General features: G+C 37.4%; 4 protein-coding genes across 5 annotated transcripts; 3 read left to right on the forward strand and 1 right to left on the reverse strand.

The window, feature by feature from the left end:
- The first annotated feature begins 619 nt into the window (after positions 1-619).
- On the forward strand, positions 620-4,249 carry LOC129354953 (transmembrane emp24 domain-containing protein 9-like). Its single transcript, XM_055024517.1, has 6 exons — positions 620-842; positions 2,261-2,361; positions 2,455-2,574; positions 3,255-3,401; positions 3,492-3,631; positions 3,739-4,249. Exons 1-5 carry the CDS (start codon positions 635-637, stop codon positions 3,609-3,611), a joined length of 696 nt encoding a protein of 231 aa, XP_054880492.1. The 5' UTR covers positions 620-634; the 3' UTR covers positions 3,612-3,631; positions 3,739-4,249.
- On the reverse strand, positions 3,625-6,835 carry LOC129354955 (transmembrane protein 216-like). The gene is given in 8 exon segments (XM_055024519.1): positions 3,625-3,760; positions 3,865-4,066; positions 5,377-5,469; positions 6,118-6,211; positions 6,289-6,302; positions 6,734-6,783; positions 6,785-6,807; positions 6,809-6,835. Coding segments are annotated over 8 exon segments (519 nt in total). The 3' UTR covers positions 3,625-3,744.
- Positions 6,836-7,787: 952 nt separating this feature from the next.
- Positions 7,788-12,423, forward strand: LOC129354954 (transmembrane emp24 domain-containing protein 9-like). Its single transcript, XM_055024518.1, has 5 exons — positions 7,788-7,990; positions 9,579-9,679; positions 9,775-9,900; positions 10,153-10,299; positions 10,831-12,423. The coding sequence occupies exons 1-5, from the start codon at positions 7,837-7,839 to the stop codon at positions 10,978-10,980; spliced, it is 678 nt and encodes a 225-aa protein (XP_054880493.1). The 5' UTR covers positions 7,788-7,836; the 3' UTR covers positions 10,981-12,423.
- Positions 12,424-13,102: 679 nt separating this feature from the next.
- On the forward strand, positions 13,103-18,730 carry b4galt7 (xylosylprotein beta 1,4-galactosyltransferase, polypeptide 7 (galactosyltransferase I)). 2 transcript variants are annotated; one of them, XM_055024548.1, is made up of 7 exons: positions 13,103-13,552; positions 14,257-14,292; positions 15,652-15,993; positions 16,442-16,667; positions 17,069-17,152; positions 17,237-17,341; positions 17,650-18,730. In XM_055024548.1, exons 1-7 carry the CDS (start codon positions 13,500-13,502, stop codon positions 17,803-17,805), a joined length of 1,002 nt encoding a protein of 333 aa, XP_054880523.1. In that variant the 5' UTR covers positions 13,103-13,499; the 3' UTR covers positions 17,806-18,730. The 2 variants fall into 2 exon arrangements, with proteins under 2 accessions (XP_054880523.1, XP_054880524.1); XM_055024549.1 differs by lacking the exon at positions 14,257-14,292.
- Positions 18,731-20,429: the final 1,699 nt, after the last annotated feature.

Raw genomic sequence — 20,429 nt, forward strand, 5'->3', positions numbered from 1 at the left:
ATCATACCATCCAATGCCATACCTTTACAATACCTCCTACATTGTAGCAGCACCAAGGAAGGCACATATGAAGGACATGAACAACAACAAGCCAGTACCTCTGATCTTGTATCTGGTAATCACCTTAGTTCATCCAACCCAAGAAACAGTAAAAACTTGATGGGAAAAAAATGGAAGATATTATAAGTCTTGGTCAGACTGTGAACATTGGTTCTATAAAATTAGGACAAAAAAATATATAAAATAAAATATGGAAATATGAGAAATACAAGTAGGAAAAGAACAGAAGAGGCAATTATTTCTCATCTCAGATTTGGGCAACACTCTTTATTTTACTTTAGGGTAACATTGCAGTCAGTAGTAAGAGTAAATAGTGAGGAGTTCATGAGGCAATGGAACATGCAACACTGTTAAAATTAAGTGGAAGAAAGAAGACTATTGATTCAAAATTGAAATAGACTTAAAGTTAAACCTCTGTTGATCTATTTAGAAATAGCTTGAAAACTAAAAATGTATCAAATAATATTTTGTGAACTTAAATGATCAAAGTTAAATATAACAGAATTTGATCCTTATGTGACATTCTGGTCTGCACTCCACACCAGTAGGTGGCGGTAATGCACCAATTTTGTTGATGTCAACCACCAAAAAACGTCGAGGACGAAGAAGAAGATCATACGGCCTCGGTGGTAACATGGAGTCAGGCTGTTTTCAGCGGTTTATGCTCAAAGTTTTTCTTGTGAATTTTTGTCTCGGTTTGGTTTCGTCTCTGTACTTTCACATGGCGGAAGGCGAGCGAAAGTGTTTCATCGAGGAAATCCCAGCAGACACGGTTGTTTTCGGTGAGTTTATCGCAAAAAACGTTCAGCGACGTCAATTAGTAAACCTTAAAAAAGTCGCTAAAAAACTATAACTTGCACAATTCATCAACAGCTGCCTTTTGTCTATTCACTTGTTCACGGAGTAGGAATGATAACTACAAAAAGCACCGATGAATGTGAAGTTTATAAACGGCTTTTTAAAATAAACTTGTCAAGTTTTTTGGTTTCAGCTGAACTGAGTCATGTCCTCCATTCTAAAGTCATATGACAAAAAGGAAGATGTTTTCGTCAAACATTTACAGCAGTTGTGCTGACGAGCCAAAGAGTCGCCTCTCAAAAACTTAATTGATTCTAGATTATGTAAAGCAATGTTCTTCATCTCAATATTTAAATCGCTATTTTATGAAATGTAAGACTACAGATTTTAGTGAGTCACGATGACTGACATATACATAAAGCAATTACTTAAATTTGCTCTTCCACTGACAAAAAAAAAACAAAATAAAACTAAACAGATTCTCCCCACGTCCTTGTGTATGCGGAAGCTACCTCTTGCGCAATAATCCCAGAAGATGGGTACCGCCTCCCCGCCGTGACGTCACTAGATAAATAAATGGCTACCTACACTACTAGGTGGTTGGACTTAAAAATAAGAAAATAAAAACTTTTTACTGTTTTGAAGAACAGAGCAGTTATTTAGCCTACATGATAGAATACATAAGCCAGGGCAACACAGAGACAGACAGTACAAACAATCATGCATGCACACACTCACACCTAAGTGGAATTTAGAGAGATGAAGTGTTTTATGTTTTCCTGGTTTAAGACATCTGATTCAGATGATTGCAATTCAGCAAGAGCCTGTTGATGAGCTGTCTACTGTGCATTCCAGAAATATTATTTTTTAAGTAAGAGGGGGAAAAAAGAACAGTATTGGTTGTATCATAATAAGTCTCACTGCAGTTTGTCATAAGATAATAAGGGGGCACAGCAAACATCATTTCTTATGATCATGTCAAATGGGACTAAAATTGAGCATTTGTGGTGTAAATATAAAAGGTAAACACACCTTAACCACAGTTCACCTAGGGTGAAGCGTGGCGGACAGTGAGTAGACTTTTCATCGACAAGAACCTGGAAGCTGGTTAGAATAATGGGAAGCTGTACAGAGCTAAATCCAGGACAATCCTGAGATAAATTCTGTTAGAAGATGCCTAATACTACAGAAGAGGTTCACCTTCCATCACAACAACCATAAATGTAGAGCCAAACTGGACGGAACAGATCAAAGCCTGTCCATGTAAAAAGAATGGCCCAGTCAAAGTGCATACGGAGACAGGAACTGACTGATGTTGAGCATTTACCAAAAAAAATGTTTATTATATTTGTTTGAAAAGATGATTAGAATCAGTAAAACAACATCTTCTGTTTCTCTTCAGGTAATTATTGGACTCGACTTTATGATGAACAGAAGCATGAGTATCTACCGGCCACTCAGAATCTCACCCTGTCTGTTGCAGCCAGAACTCCTACTGATAAAGTTTGGGTTTTATATTCTAAAGCAGGGAGTTTATTCAATTAGTTTCTAATTTTATGTTTAGTTCACAGAACTTGTCTCCTTTTTCCCCCACAGTTGATTCTGTCTCACAAGGAAACGAAGGGGAGGTTTAACTTCACATCATTTACCTCAGGAGAACACAAGATCTGCCTTCAGCCAAGTTTATCACAGCCGTTGACTGAAGGCTTCACAGCGGTGAGAGGAAAAGTCACATGAGTTTGAATTAACTTTTAATGAACTAGAAAATCGAAAATACTTTCCAGAGCAATTTTATAAACACTTCAGCTGCACATTTTTTACACATTGGCACCTTGTGATGGGACTATATTTAAGGGAATAACAGAGGAATTTTACTTAATTAATTTTACTTAATTAAATATGAAATTACTTCTGGATTCAGTAATGCATTAAAACACTAATTCTATGAAACACAAATCCTTGTCTTTTTGGAAGGATTTAATGTGTTTATATAAGTTAGCAGAAGAAGGGAAAATATTTCTAAATTAGGACATACTAGTTTATGTAGATATAACTGAGTTTTAGGGTATATATTATAGTAACTGATGACAAGAGTAAGATTTAAGAGCTTAAATTTAGCCATATTTGGACAGCGCAAGTTTTAACTGTTCAGATAGAATTTTATTTAGGTAAAGACGCTGAAGTACAGCATATCATCATCGGCATAGAAATCAATTCAGGCATTAGGAGAGGAAGCTTTTTCCCATGTGAAATTAAAAAAAAAGAAGTCAGAGAATCTATCTTGTAGGGAAATAATTGGTTGTACTTCTAGCTACACTTTGTTCGGCTGCACTTTGTTGCACTATTTATCAAGTGATTTATTGGAAAACTGTTTAAGCATTGGTGTCACATTGCAGGTGGTTCACATAGACATCCGATCAGGTGAACGCACCAACAACTACACAGAGATCCAGAAACGAGAACAACTGACGGAGCTGCAGCTGAGAGTCAGACAGCTGTCTGCACAGGCTCACGACATCCATAAAGAGCTGATCTCCAGTAAGGTCAGAGATGTCATTGGTTGCAGAGTTATTTTATATACATGTATTTAAAAAAAAAATAAAATAAAAAAATACTTGTGTTGGTATTCACAGAGCAGATATGAAGACTTCCTTGCCATCAACCATAACATCAACATGTGGATCTATTGGTGGCCCATCATCCGTTCCATTTTTGTGGTGACCTTCATCATGATCATCACAAACAGCTACTGAGATCACAGCTACTGTTCAGAGTAAAAGAAAAAACATCCCAAACATATTTACATCAAATTTCCTCCCGGAGGAAGTTATAGTGTTTTCTGCCTGAAGAAATCTGCTGACACATCCTGTTGTGTTCCAGGAGACATCAGTAAACTCTGGACCTGCAGAGGAAACGCAACATAGACCAAACTGAAAATGAAAAAGGATTTACCCCAAACCAACTGAGGCATCCTATAGTGGCGTGCTGGATAAAACCATTGTTTACCTGGAGAAAGCGGAGATGGAGATAACGCAGAGCAGGAACTCGAGGCCGTAGAAGCAGAGCAGCACAGCGCTGAGAATGAACTCGAGCCGCAGCACAAACGTCTGCAGCAGCAGGTAGTAAACGGCCAGCGCTGTGCAGGGAAACAGGATGAAGAGGGACACACAGGAAGACACAGAGCGCTCACAGAGGTTCCCCTTCCAACCTGGAGGAGAAACACTACAGTCAGAGGGAAAGACTGATGTTTGTTCTTGTCTGCTGCTGCTGTGAAAAAGCCATCTGTTAAACTAAACTTGTTTAAATATTACATAAAGATGTTCCAATATGTATACAACTTTATAATACCTGCAAATAACAATAATTAAATAAAATGAGCATTTTGTAGTTACTCAGATTGCTTTTGTCTGATATTAACATTTGTTTGACCTGAAACATTTAAATGCAACAAAAAACAAAACCAGAAGTTTGTGAGAGTGAAAATACTTTTTTTCTTTTCCATAAACAAGAATGAAAGTCCTTTGACTTTAAAGATGAACTGGTCAGGTACCAACTTCTTTTTCAATTGAAACACAAAAGCAAGTGATGGTTTAAAATTAAACTGAAATGTAGGAATTTTAAGATTAGCTCAATTTATGAACCAAAGCTGTCCCTAACCTTTTGTCTGAGTACAAAATTCAACAAGTGCATCAGTACATACTGTCGGCTAATGGATTTCTAGAATAAAGACACAACATTTTTAGTCTTGACACATTTAATGAATAGCAATAAAAAACAATTTTCAATATTTCAGTTACGGCCCATGACAAATTAGAATCAATCAAATGAAAATGTTAGTTCTGTTCTTTGGACTGTTCATTTGGACGTAATATATTTAGTAACAAAAATTAAATCAAATGTGGAAATTCAGTGATTGGACATAAAATATATTTTCCATGACAACCAAAACTGTTGCGACCGCAAAAGCAATGGAAAAGGAGCACAAATTTGATTAAATCTGGTCTGACAATATGTCATAGTGAAAAAGAAATGAAAGCAAAACAGTTACAAATTGCATGAAATGTGAAGTATTTCTAAAGTTCAGATGTTGCAGGGATCAACAGGGACTTTCCAGTTGAGTTGTATTTTACTTTCTGTGTATAATCAATATTTGAGATAGTTAATCATTGTGATGTAGATTTCACTGTCTAAATCAGAATCTGAACAAATGCGATGCTTCAGTTCCTAAAATGCACTGCATTAAAAGTAGGGAAACTGAACATAGATTTCTGCTTTGAAAGTGTATACATTGAGGTGATTTCTATCATTACCAAAAATCTAGGATGATCCAAATTTCTAAAATAAAACTACCAGTAGTTTCAATCCAATTGATCAGGCATGTAATCTAAATTCTTATATAAAACATATTATCTGGTTTAATCACCCAATGCAGGGGTGCGACACCACTTACATGTTATCTTCTTAACAAATCTACAAACACTCAGATGTAGTTTTATGTTTTGTGCATTTGTCTCTTACCATAGAAAATGCGAAGAGTCTCCAGAGCGAGGAAGAGCAGCAGCAGCACCACATCCAGGACCAAATTATCTGCTGGGTACGGCAGTAAAATTCCTGAATAGTGACAAGTCATCAGATATTAACCACAGTCATGTTCAATACTGGTGTGTTTTTACAACCACAACACAAACCTTTTGGTTTATAAGTGATTCCCTATCATCTTATTTGACTGACACCATCTACAGACAGTTTTGTAAACACTGAGACTCATTCACTGGGAATTCTTTCCAATTGTAAGCGAGTGCATAAAAATGTCATGTCAATATCAGAGAAGAATGGACTGACTGGTATAAAATGACAATAGGGTAAGTAAGGATAAAGACGAAGAAGTTCCAATCCAAGCTAAGATTTAGATTAAACTTTGGGGAAATATTGCTTGGTTATGTTGTGTCTTGATCAAAACTAAAAAATCCAAATGGTAGAGTCAGAATTTGGTACTGGAGTATAATCTTAGATTTCCAAGAGGATGCCACACAGTTCAAATCACCAATATTGACCAAAATCTCAACACTTTTTGAATATCAGACATGGAGAATTAATGGGGGCAAAGTGTAATTAATTTAGTATGAGCAAGCAACTTTTTTTAAAATCAAAATCAGAAGTTCCACTTTTCTGTTTTCTCCTTTTTTTTACTCTGTAAGAGCAGCTTCCAAAGGATTTGTATTGATTCCTGCTGCCCTGAATGCGAAACATTCATCTCACCTTTGTAGATGAACATGAGGATCTCTGCCAAGTAGAAGGCTGGAAAGTACCAGCTGTTCAGGTAGAGAAGAACCTGCAAAGGTGTTGAAGAGAGCTGGGGAAAGGATGGTTAAGGACCAAAAAAGACAATTGAAAACGGTAGATCTGAATTAGTTTTATAGCAAAGGATACGACTGCTTGACTCCCTGTAGAAAAAGAGGAAAGTTGTTAAATACGACGGTTAGATGCACATTTAGGACGATTATTTTTGTTTTTGGTAAATACAAGAAGAAAAAAAAGGCAACAGTAACCCGTTTTCGGTGTTGGATGAAAAGGTAGGCAAATGTGTTCATCAAAAATATTGAACTAATTCATGGAAATCTAAACTATAAAAAATGTCCCGACGTTTTAATAAACTTGTATGAAAAAGCTACAAGCATTGAGGAAGTTCATAAGAAATCTGCTTCCATTTGTTGTCGCTAAATAAGGGAACCGCCAATCCTCCTTTGTTTTCACTTTAAGTATCGTCCTTTTAGTTAAAGATGTATTCTAATTGTCAGAGGAGTTGCTAAAAAACATTCGGTTAATGTAAAGCGCTTATAACGACATAAAATGAACAGCAAAGCTTGAAACTTACCCGGCGCCATGATTAAATCCGCCTGGTTGCTATGGAAATGGCTTGGAGAGAATCTCTTCTTCTATTCGGAGCACTTGCATCTGGAGGTTGCACTACTGCCATCTACTGGAGTGAAAGAGTTACAGAAAGAGTGGCAGGGCCATCTACTAGAATTTTGGATTAAATTATTCATATTCTTGCCAAAAATCCGGAATTATGTGGAACCCGCAAGAGTATAAATAAGATCTTCTCGAATGTTATTTAATATCCTGCTGACAGTGCAATAGAACAAGCTCTACAGTTTCATCTTTTACACATATGTTTGTCTTATTTGTTTCTCGCACAGCAAATCATGTTATCAAATCTATATTATTAAATATGTCGACATTCTGTTTTGTGACACAAAATATACAAAAAGAAATAAATAAACAAAGAAAATGAAGAAAGGAGAGTGATAGGATGACTGATATTGATGTAGATCACAGGTCTCAAATTCCAGTCCTCAAGAGCTGTTGTCCTGCAGTTTTTTGATGTGCCACAGTTACAGTGCAAATAAGTTCTCCAGCGCCTTGCTAATGACCTAATTATTATATTCAGGTGTGGTGCAGCAAAGGTACATCAAAAAGTTGCAGGATACCTGCCCTTGAAGATTGGAGTTTGAGACCCCTGATGTAGACTGTCTTTAATTGTGTTGCATTGATTTGACAGTTTCTCTCTGGACAGATATACAAAACAATATAATGAAATCAAATAAAATGATTTCATTTCTTAAATAATTGCAATGATTGATTGCTTTTTGATTTTTATTTTATTTTATTTTGGGACCTTTAACAATTGAAAAAAAAAATCAAACTATTGATTTTCTCATTTTATGCCATTGCAGTAGGGTGGTGAATTATAATCATATTAAACATTATAAGCTTTACTCGTTTATTCTGTAGAAACGTCCTTCATACTAAAGTAAAGCAGCTTGAAATGCGTAATGTGGAAAGAACTACTAAATGAAGCTTAAAAACTACAATATCAAGCATGCTCCTGCGGCTCGCTGATTGGCTGGGGATCTACGAGAGTTTACGTGGCACATTACTGTCGTTGCTCCGGCTCAGTTCGATCTGTGGTCTCAGATGTTACATCGGGTCAGGATGCAGCTTTCGGTTGTGTTTTCAGCTTTCCTCTTTAATATTTTCTACAACTCTGTCTCTTCGTTGTACTTTCACATCGGAGAAACTGAGAAGAAATGCTTCATAGAAGAAATTCCGGACGAGACCATGATTATCGGTGAGCGGCTGTTGCTAACAGCGAGTTAGCTTCACGGCTAGTTAGCTTTACGGCTAATTGAGCTAAAACCTGTTTGTCATGTCAAAAAAGTTAGCAGACAGCAAACATTTTCATACAACATGTTTTTATATGTGTGCTATGTTTTTTTATTTATATATACGTTAATTATCGGAAAATATTGGTGGTTGCTCGATCATTAGTTAGAAGTTGTCAAAAATCTAATTCGTTTTTCAGGAAGTTTCATGTCAGATTGGAACAGATGGTAGTCTACGTGCTTTATTTTCAGGCTGATATAATTGAGTAAAGAGCATAAACTCCAGAAAAGTAATGCTAATAAATTCAAGAAGAATTTATCAGTTTTTTTGTTCCTAACAACCTTTAAATACATAATATGTGCCACGCTTTTTCTTGTTAAAATGTCATGTTTCTGCTTTTGCATTTTCAGTATATTGATCTTTTAAAGACATCCTTGAAGTGGTGGTTGTAGGCAAACTAATAATTTGGATCAAATCATTCCAGTATTAGTTGGAAGTCAATTCTGTAAACTGTCTAATTGCAAGCTCTGATTAAGGAATAATTTTCCCTACTTGAATACCACTAGAACTAAATTTCAAAAATTATTTATGTGCAATGGAAGAGAACTGAGAATATGGCATTGGTGTACATGTGTTGTAATTTAGTAAGCAATGAATCAGCTTATTATCTACAAGACAAACTGTCTACAGCTAGAAGACACTTTGGGACACATCAAAATAATAGAAAATTCAACATTGATGAAAGTTTGCCTTCTTAGCAGATTGGGTTAATGTTATATTGGACTTCGGAATATTTCTTTCTGTCTGTTGATTTTACTGGCTAACCTTCTGTAAGACTTACCAGGAATCTACATCTGGTTCCTAAAGTGCTGTAGAACATAATCTATTCACCATGGCCTGGAGCTGCCCTGAGGCTTCTACTTACTTAAAATATATACAAATAAATAAATAATAATAATACAAAAATGGAAGTGGGTATTCATTGAATAATTTTGATTTAAAGAAACAGTGACATGAATGGTGAGGTTCCCAGTTTATCCCCAAAAGTGTGTCTAGCATCACAGGGATGTGATGCCTCTGTCCCAGAGTGAAGACACTTGGCTCTTCTTATGAAATGAGAGCTATGTCTATAAAAGTTGTGCAAAAAATCTATGACAAATGTCAAACCTAGTAAAGTCTAACACAGCTGCTAACAGGTTTGATTATTTCTAACAAAAAGTCCCTGTTATTTTAGTTTATTCAAGGGTTTAATAATTTTACATAAGTAAAGTGTGCCTGTAACATTCCCAAGGATGTTGTAAAACATTCTAATATTAAAAATAACATTTACTTGCTACCTTCACTTCTGTTTAAATCAATATTTTTGTGTATATTAACAACTTTAAACATTTTAAATCCAGGTGATTTTACTGGAGACTTCAACGGGTTTTTGCTGACAAACTGCAGCTTATTCTAAAGGAAATGAGCATCAATATCTTTCACATTAGATGTGGGACATGAATGTTTCCAGATCAAATTCATCATGAAGGTTTCATGTTTTTGTCTCTGTTCAGGTAACTATCGTACTCAGTTGTATGATAAGCAGAAAGAAGAATATCTGCCAGCAACTCAGGGTCTGGGTATGTTTGTGGAAGTCAAAGACCCTGATGATAAGGTAAACAGAAGAAATATGAACAAGTTTAAATGACTGAGTTCTGACAGTGCGTTTGTAGCTTGAGCAGGTCTGACCTCTTTTTCTGTTTCCTGCAGGTGATTCTGTCACGGCAGTACGGCTCAGAGGGACGCTTCACCTTTACATCACACACACCTGGGGAGCATCAGATCTGCCTCCACTCCAATTCCTCCAAGTTCTCCCTGTTTGCTGGAGGCATGCTGGTGAGGAGGCAGCCCACTCAGAGCTAATATCACGTGAAACATTTTGAAATGTGTTTTGACCTTCTTTTCTTGTCTGACAGAAACTCTTTTTGTACATTCTTGCTCTTGTTCTACTCCAAACCTTATTAATTACCTTAAAGACATTTAAACTGAACTTGCAGAAATTCTGTAAGTGGAAACTCCTGGAGGTTTGGCTGAAGATGTCCTGCTCAACCTTGTCTTTTTTTTGTTTTGTTTTTTTGTCTTTTGCAGCGTGTTCATCTGGACATTCAGGTGGGCGAACACGCTAATAACTATGCTGAGATTGCTGCTAAGGACAAACTGACGGAGCTGCAGCTGAGAGTGCGGCAGCTGGTGGAGCAGGTGGACCAGATCCAGAAGGAGCAGAACTACCAGAGGGTCAGTCAAATCCTGAAATCTGTGTGCCATAGGGGCAGCGGTTGTTCCTTAATAACTTGTGTCAGAGAAGAATTCTTTATTAGGTGATATTTTTATTTCTTGAGGGCAAACAATAATTATTTTTTTATGGAGCATACAGCTCATGTAATATTCTTGTTTTATGGACTTTATATTTCCACTTTTGCTGTTCACTTTGATGAGTGTGGCTTCCAGCTTATGAAGACCAAAAAATCTGGTTCTCAGAATATTGGAAAGTTGCAAACTATAAGTTAAAAAAAAATAATTGTTAAGGCAGAAATGTTATGCCATAGTTGTCCAGCAAACTCTCCTCACCCAAACCTCTATATTGGTTCTATGGCGTATTGTCAAGAGGAAGATGAGACGCCAGATTCAACTAAACAACAGAGGAGCTGAGACTTTTTAAATGGAATTTCAGCTATTCAAATGTAACTAAGTGAAAGCAGAGGTAATTTATATTAATCAGTCTGAAATGTTATTATATCACCCACTACTGTCTGTGTATGTCATCAGTACCGTGAGGAGCGTTTCCGTCAGACCAGCGAGAGCACCAACCAGCGCGTCCTATGGTGGTCCATAGTGCAGACCCTCATCTTGGTGGCCATCGGTATCTGGCAGATGAGACACCTCAAGAGCTTCTTCGAGGCGAAAAAACTGGTGTAACTCTTTCGAAGGAGTGTGTGTGTGTGTTTTTTGGTATCTACTGACGGATGCAGTAAAAAAAAGAAAGAAAAGCAGCTGCTGTCGGGCAAAAATCCAGCTGCACCTAGGTTAAACTTGAAATTTTTTTTGGGGGGGGAGGAAGGGGGAAGGAGGTTTGCTAAGTTGTTCCCATCTACAACAAACATCCAGGACACATCTCTCCCAAACTACTAGAAGTTTAATCTTTCAGTTGTGTGCAAAACTGATGTTTTCACCCTTGCAGTAATTTATTTTATCGTGTCTCCTGTTTATTCCACTTTGTGTTACTGGCCACTCAAGATGCTAACTAAAGCCAGGTTTATACATCATGTTGAGTTATTTCTCTTTGTTTTGCTAATTGAGTTCTACTGAAGTCATTGTGTTCCATTTTCTCCCAATTGAAGTATTTGAGATTAAATCAAATAGCTACTCATCAGCTTTGGAGACTTTTCAATTAAAACATTGGCGTGCGTCTGTGCAATTATTTGGCAGCAAGTTTACACCTCAAAACTTGATGAATGCCACACACTTGTTAGAAAACTTTTATGAATTTTATTTAAAAGTTTTCTTTGTCAAAATGCCAAATTTTGGCAAATTTCTGGCACTCATTGATATTTTTTAGTTTTCACCATTTAATAAAGTGCCATCACGTTTGTTTTAAAGGCAAGCTTGTTTGTCAATTTCAACAGGACTCCTGCCATGGTATGAGGGCTGAGTTAACTGCAGTGGTCTGTATCCCTCTTTATTACGGAATAGTACATGTCATATAACAAACAACTGTGCAACCTTTTTATGTTTTTGATGGTAAATGTCATTTTTTTGTGAATGCACTGTTTTCATGAATCAATCACTTTGAAGTTAATTATAGAACCTGAGCTTTCAGTAAAATTACTCCAACATGCTTCTTTATCTTGGTGAAATTTGGTGTCAGACAAAATGTGAGTTATTTGGTGTTTAGCTACAGAAAAAGGAACAAAAACCAGAAAGTTCCCTTTTTCTTCTCAAAAACTTGCATTGCATATTACTCAGCTTTGTTTATTCAAACACCCTCAACTATTTTGGTCCTTTTGCTTAATTTTCACAGTTTTTCTTTCTTTAAAAATGATTGTATTTTACTGTTAGGTTTCAGTTTTTTGGGGTTAGAAATTCAAGCAGTTGGTGGTTTTATTTTTGCTAGATGTGGAGCTATTTTTATCGGTGCATCTGAGGTTGCACTAAGAATAAATAATTTTTGTCTCCTTTGGTTTGAAAGATGTTCTGGCTCACTGACGCTTTCTATTTTTCCTTGTAAATTTTACATCAACACCTCAAGTCACTGTTTAGAGTTTTTATATTCTGTATCTATAATGTATTTTGAGGGAGAGCATTTTTGAAGCATATAAAGAAATGTGACTGCAAAAATTAATAAAACCAATACAACAGAGAGTTGGTTTTATCACTCCTGGAAGATTATGTGCAAGTGGAAAACTGTAAAAGCATCTCTCAATCCGCATAGGAGGGGTTTCCCAGAAAAGGATGGAAATGGATGGCCTACCCTGTCTAAACAGAACTATGCAGTACAAATCAGTTTTTGCAAAACTGACTGAATGAGCAACAAAAATATTAGAACAATTTTCTTTAAACATAAAATTCAAATATATGTATTTGGCCAAATTGTTCAATGAAAAAATTTGGATGAGTCAAGAATGGTGGTTGGGGGACAATGATTTGTGTGTGATTTACAGGCCAATACCAAGATACTTTGCAATAATCAGGTTGACTATGAATCCCTTATTTTGACAAAATATTTCAGAGTCAAATCTGAGGTCAACTGTCCCAAATGTTGAAGATTGGTTTTAAACTGGTCAATTATCTCGAAACATTTCAGGAAGTGTACCACAGAAAACTGAAAAAGAAAAAAGTGTCCAAGTCCAAACTTCTTGTTGTTGAGTTTGTTAAATAATAAAAAATGAAATCTTACTTTCAATGCCTCTTCTACTGTTTTTAATTTTAGAGTAATTTTTCTTGTTTATACAAAATAAAAATTGACTTCCATAATATGGAACCTGGGAACCTTTGTCGTTCACTACCGTTGTTGCTTTCGGATTTATATCCAGGACGGACAGAATATTAAATGGTGTTCTGTGATTTCAGGCGGATTTTAATTAGCCTCAGCGAGTCCCCTCTTGGCTAATTTTCAGTAAAATGAGACTCTTTAGATCAATAAAACTATGCAATATTCTCGATAGGAATATTTTAGCAGATTGACGTTCACAGAGGATCCACCGGAGCTCTGGATCGTGTGAACCGCTTTATGCTACGTGTACAGCGGCTTCGGCAGCCCGTTAGCTCCTCTTGTTAACTGCTCCAGCACGAAGCGGATCTCAGCATGAACTCACCGAGCAGAGATCTCTCACGAAGGTCCAGGATGGATGAGATACATCTGGAGGAATGAAGACTTCCCCTGGAAGGAGTTTAACTGGGAAGCAGACTGTAAACAAAGGCTGAAAACGGGTTAAAACATGATGTATTCATCCAGAAGAAAGCCTGTGCTCTACTTTAAAGAGGAAAGAAGGTGAGGAAGCGAAAAGTAATAAAGATGAATCTTTATGATGCAGTAATTATTTAAAACGCCACCATGTTTCTATGTATGAACTCCTGAATGCAAAGCATTTGGATTGAGTTGAAACTTCTATTTCTATCAATTCATTTACAACTTTTTCATAAATAGGTTCAGATTTATAAATAAAGTTAAACTTTATTTATTTTGAGTAGCATCTTTGAGTAAATGCTACTCAAAAATTTTGGGTTTTATATTAATAGGCCCACATTGTCCAAGTCTTATTCGGTCCAACATCTTCGCATTGGTTGAAAGGTTACTTCGAGACATTGTGATGGAGGATCAGAAGAAAGAAACTGTACATTTCTCACAACTGACTGTTATTGCAATATTCAACAGTTGTGTAGTAGTTGCACGATTTCGCAATATTATGCGGCCCAACTGAACGGTATTTGAAAACTGGAAGCAGCCAACTTGCAAAACCCTCTCACTTTGTCATGGGGGATTGCAGACTTTCAGCTTCCATACAGTAACAATCCAAACTTGACGTAAGAATCCAGTAATGTTTTCTGTTAATATTTGTCTTTGATGAGCACAGAAATGCTGATTCATAGAAGTCCTAGCTGAGTAGAGGCTTTTTTTTCTCCTGGTGTGTTCTATTTAAACTAACATTAATGTAGAAGAGCCTCACTTATTCACATTATCTTTTGGTGTTTAAGAAGTGACCTTTCTAAAGTTCCTCAGCAGGATGAGAGGTGAGTAAACATTTCCTATGTGTTTTTAAACAATGGTTTTCAAACTGTGGTTCTCAGACTCCCATAAGTACAAAAAGCAGCTAAAGCAAATCTACTGTCTGGAATAATGAGCCAGACTTTAAGTGTCTGGTGGAAACTTCCTTTTAAAAGTCCAAAATGGCGCATCAGCTGCTAACTAATAAAGAGAGAAGTTGGCTTCTAGGTAGAATCCAAAATAAAAGTCATAAAATACATTTTAACAGGTCGACATATACTGGTCTGTTTGGTCCTGAAAAAAGTGAATTTGAACATTAACTGCTTGCTCACATCAAGTCGTTTCATGTGTGTCCAATTTCAGAACCCGAATCCTCCACCTGAAGTTATTGTTTGAGGAGTCTTTTTGTAGCTAAACAGAATAAATTGGTTACATTTTTTAACTATTTAAGGGGACTATAAAGTTATTATGTTTAGTAAAAATCCTGTAGTTCATCTCAAAGCTCCAAGATGCATGGATATTAATAAAATAGATCAAGAAAAGGAATGCAGACATGAAATGTATTTGCTAAATAATCATAATCTGCTGTCGTATATTTCTTTTTTGCTCTCATTTTCTTTGGTTAGATCGCTGTAGACAACAGGAAGAAATGACTTCATTTTGAAAATTCAAATTAGATCTTGTTTCACAAAATTTATAGCAGCTTCTGCTTGTAAACTACCAAACCAGATGTTCATAACTATTAAAAATCCTTTCAAGCCTACAAACGTTTGCAGCTCTTGTAAATTTATTTCAACCCGTGAGACCCAGTTTGGGAGCCGTTGGTTGATGTTCTGTAACATGTTTGTACTGTTACCCACACCTCTGCCTGGAATAATTTTATAACTTAAACCCCACAAGAAGTCTTGTTTTGTAATATGATGACCCACATTGAGACTGCATGTGTTGGTTAATAAGATTTCCTCAAAGCATCAATCAAACTGCGTTTTGGTTTGGGTTTGCTCAGAATTTGTTCTTGGCTGTTCTGACCCAGTTGTTTGGTCCTTGTTTCCAGCTGCATTTGGTGGTCCCTGGGAAAACATCTACATTTTCAATAAACATCTGAGCAACATCTTCATTTTGGTCACTGTCGAGTCACAAACACAGAACATTTCCTTCTCTACTCTCATTATATGAAGACACAAGGAGTTTTTGTTGTCTGCTGAATATGTTATTAGATCAAAATATTCTCTTGAGGTTCAGCTTACCAAGGAACACTAAATGCAGCTTTGACTTTGACTTTGAATTTTGAGTAAATTTGACCTTTTTAAATATTATTTTGCTTCATGTGTTAAACAAACAGTCCCAGGGGAAGCTTTTATGGCCTCTTGTCCTGCTCTTTTCAGGTTTCTGTTGGGGAAATGCACCATCTACAAGCTGTTTGGCCTCTGCATGGTGCTGGTGCTCATCTCTCTGCTGTGGCTGCAGCTCAGCTGTTCGGGTGACATGACCTCAGTAACGCGTCATGACCAGCGCGACCCTCAGCCGCCGCCTCCACCCTGTCCCACTGAGAAACAGTCATCCGCAGCGGATGACCCCAGCTGGGGTCCTCACAAGTTAGCACTCGTGGTTCCCTTCAGAGAACGCTTCGAAGAGCTGCTGGTGTTCGTTCCATTCATGCACAAATTTCTCAAGAAGAAGAAGATCCGCCATAAGATCCTGATTATCAACCAGGTGGATCACTACAGGTGAGAGCTCAGCTGCCATTCAGAAGGTTGTTAACCTTCTGAAGGTTCAGTCTCTGAACTTTTCTTTTAGTTTTTATTTTTAGTATACTTTTATTTGCTTGTTTTAAAGCCTAAACAACCTTAACTTGTGTGAGTCAGAAGCAGAATGCTGTACAATTTATTTAATCTCTGATTCAACATTCAAAATGATCTACAGCTTACCATAAACTCCTCAGGAAGTGTTTTACTGCACTTATGAACAGTTTTTGAATTCAGTGGCGCCAATAAAAGCACCAGTTAACAACCTCGAGCATGTCAGATTATTATTTAAAACGTCAGTCAGATAAAGCTAATCATGCATTATAAATCGGTAAAAGGTCAATTCTTCATCCTGAACAAAGAGTAGAGAGAGGAACTTCACTTGTCTATGTTGAATGTTTTTCTTTTTTTTTTTCTCTCCTTGTTCCAGATTCAACCGAGCGTCTCTGATCAACGTGGGCTACATGGAGAGCGGGAATGACACGGACTACCTGGCCATGCATGACGTGGACCTGCTGCCCCTCAACGAGGCCCTGGACTATGGCTTCCCTAAAGAGGGACCCTTCCATGTCGCCTCGCCGGAGCTGCATCCGCTCTACCATTACAAGACTTACGTGGGAGGAATCCTGCTACTCACAAAGAGGCACTATCATATGGTACGGAGCTGCTGTTTATTGTTAAAGGCGAGCTGAGGTTCAGAGAGGCAAGACGAGCTACATTAGGGGGGAAAGTTTGGCAGTATTTGTTTTGCTGTGCGAATGTCTCCCCCACAATGTTCTCCTCAACTTCACAAATTTATTGGTTACTAATGTTGTTATTTTTATCTGGTGGGACATAATATGTCCACCAGATGGTGCTGTTCCCTATTGAAGAAGGTTGATTAACAAACCAAAACAAAGAAAAGACTGCGCTGCATGTTTGACTCAGATCAAGAAAGCATAACAGCATGTCATTTTAACTTGAATTAATGCTGCGGTGCTGCAGAAATGGAATATTGATAAACTAACCCAAAAAAGCTTGCTTTTTTCAAGCTGCTCATCATCTTCTGTGTGTGTAGTGTAACGGGATGTCGAACCGGTTCTGGGGCTGGGGCAGAGAGGATGACGAGTTCTACAGAAGGCTCAGAAAAGCAGAGTTACAGGTACTGACAGAGAAACGAGACATTTCATTACAGTAATCTCTGAAGATCTTTTCTGGTTGGTTTCATTTTAAATTTTTTGGGCAGCTGTTCCGCCCAAGTGGCATCACAACGGGATATAAAACCTTTCTTCATATCCACGACCCGGCCTGGAGAAAGAGGGACCAGAAAAGGGTCGCTTCTCAGAAACAGGTAAGAGAGAATTACTCAAATTGAGGGACAACAAAACAAAAAGTTTAATAACGGATCTTGAAATCAGAAATTTACTTTTATAAAACTCCGATAAAAATGTTTGGACACATATAAGAAAATAATCTTGTAATTCCTTACTGTTGATGGCTCTCCTTCACAGTTTTCCTTTTTTTTTATCTGTTACAGACTTCATTCAAAACCAACAATTATGATTGATCTGGAAAAATCTAATTGGGGCATCATTAATTTGATCTCAGCTTCTTAGCTTGGCAATGAGTCATAACTCCACCTTCTCCTCTTTTCTTCAGGAGCAGTTTAAGGTGGATCCCAACGGTGGGCTGACGAACCTCCAGTACCAGGTGGATTCCCGGCAGGAGCTGACCATCAGCGGCGCTCCTTGCACCATCATCAACACCAAACTGGAGTGCGATCAGAGCCAGACGCCGTGGTGTCTCCTGAGTTAGCGGACTTGGTGGCTTCAGGGACACTGTAGCGAATATCTGCAAACTGAAGTGGAAATAAACGAACCAATAGTGTTACCAAGCCCAGGTACATAATCTGAGCGCCAGATCCAAATGGCTCTTCTGCCTCATATTACCTTGAGACTGTCTTTGGGCAGTGACGTATTAGGATCAGGAGATCCTAACCCATGCTGCTGGCAGGATTTTTTCTCTCTCCGGTACTTTTAGACTCCAAGTCTGGTTTGAGTTTTTAGTTTGGACCCAGGGCCCTGCATGCATGAGTATCGTACTGTAGTTCCAAATGAGGAGGGTTTTTTTTTTTAGCCTTATTTGAAATAATGATCAAATGTCTGTTGGATCAGAACAGGTCCTTCATTGAATTGCTTATTTTTTCCTGCTGATGTTGTTACAAGGAAGAGAATAAGTTTGGAAATCTGGAGTGAAGTGAAACTTAATTTCTGATTGAAAAGCGAGGATTGTGTTTTTTACTTTATTCTTTGTATGAAAAACCAGTGTAAGTTAAAAATGTCTTTATAAATCTGACTCTTGGGTCCCATTTTTATGACTTGATTTCTAATTATTTAAAAAAAATAAATAATTAAAGAGTTTATTGAGTTTGTGTTCTTTGGTGAATGTAGCTGAATAATAATTTCAGCTGGGAAACAAGCTTTTTATTTTGCATGTTTTCTTCCATTAGGGGAGACATGAATGGCTAGACAGAAAAATGTTGAAAACTGCAGGCATGTTAGTTTTCCTAATTTACATTTTTTGCTAAACCGGCTGATAATTGCTGATGCGATTATATACAACATATCAATTAACATGCACAATACTAAAGGCCATTATGTAATGCGGAGAAGGAAGAAAATCTTTTTTTTTTAATTGAAAACATCATTACACTTTTCATTAAAAATATATTACAATTTCATATTTTTCTGGCTTAATTGTGTTTAATTGTGTTTGTACTTGGACATAGTTGACAGATTAATGTATCACCATCAGGCATCTCAAAATACCTAAAGATTAAATGTTTCATGGAGCTCCACAGTTCATGATATCTCGGCTAATTTATTTGTGATTTCTAGATTTTTTTATGATCTCAGTGTTTGACTTGCCTTAAAATACATCCACAAATGCTTCCATTTGAAACATTAAAACCAGGATTGCTGTGCTTCTTGTTGATGATGGTTTCTGGTCTTTGAGGATTCCTCTCCTCCATGAGGAAAAATTTCGATTAGTAATCTGGATTAGTCCAGATTAGCAATCTGGACGCTGATTGGTTCTAGTGAAACTAGAGGCTTTCTGATCTGTTTTTATGAATGTGTTCCCTGAGAAATTGCTGCTACTACTCTGAGGCCGGTCCATGTTATGGCACACACCACCTCAGATGTTTACTCTGGGTCGTTGTCCTGCTGAGAAGCTTATGCTGGAACTGGTGTAACAGTTTGCTTTAACACGTGTTGATGAGCTCAGCCTTGCTCAGCTGCTGGATATCAGCAGCTCGCTGCTCCCTGAAGTTCCTTATTGAGGGTCCCCGAGGACGTAAACCCGCTCAGACGATGCAGGTGTGGTTTTCAGAGAAACGAGCCAAAGCTTCAGACAGACACAAAGAGTTGGACGGGGTGGATCTACACCTTCCCCCTGCTGCGAAGCTTTTCCCCTCTGGGTGCAATTTTCACCTTTAGTTGGAAGTGAGGGAGGAGAAACACCTCCACTCCTCCACAAATAGACCCCAGCAGCACTCTGTGCTGCGGCTTCGTGCTGATTTTTTTAATTCCCCGCTCAGTTATTATAAAGCTGCATCTCCACACTCATATCATGGAAAGCGTTCAGAGCGTCTGAGAGTTCACACGTATTTATAGATGCTGAGGGCACACGACGAGCAGATGTGATGGCAGCACTTAATTTTCAGCCGCCGTTAATGAACGTGGGGGACTTTGCTTCGATTATGGAGCAATTAACAAAAAAATCAAAGATAAACTTGAGGGATCAGTTTCTATAATCATGCTCGCTGCATGACTAATAAAACCCACAGGGGCCATGCTGAGAAAAAGCATCAGGAAACAAATGATCTCGGAACATTAAACTTTTTTTTGTTTTAGCAAAACAAAATAACCAGTGGACACTGCGTTTCTCTATTGTGAACTCTCCTAGTCTCAGCAAGTTTTCTGATGAGAGGATTCCTTCAGATTTGTAGTATTAAAGTAATTCTGGTGTTCTATGGACAAACATGCTGTTCTGTGGAAATGACAAAAGTTTATATTTTCTGTACATGCTGAAGTTCTCCAACATCTGGCTGAAACATGATGCTCAGCTGGATTCCAACAACCTTTTCCAGTAAAACTGCAGAATGAAATTCTAAGAAACGATGTGTTTTGAACAGCATCAAAGCTTATTGTTTTATTTTTAAAAAATCAACCAAAAAAAACCCCAAAACAGACTAGCTCTTTCTCTGTGTAAAAACATGATGTGCTTGTGATGCTGGTTCAGACAAAAATTGAATAATATACTGCATATGCATCAAAATATGCTCCTTAAACCATAAAACATTTATTTAATATTTAAGCAACTTGTTTATAAAAGTGTCTCATATGAAATTCAGTTCCCTCAGCACAGCGTGGGCCCCT

Source organism: Poeciliopsis prolifica, unplaced genomic scaffold, assembly GCF_027474105.1.
Source record: "Poeciliopsis prolifica strain line A6 unplaced genomic scaffold, Auburn_PproV2 SCAFFOLD122, whole genome shotgun sequence".
NCBI lineage: Eukaryota > Metazoa > Chordata > Actinopteri > Cyprinodontiformes > Poeciliidae > Poeciliopsis > Poeciliopsis prolifica.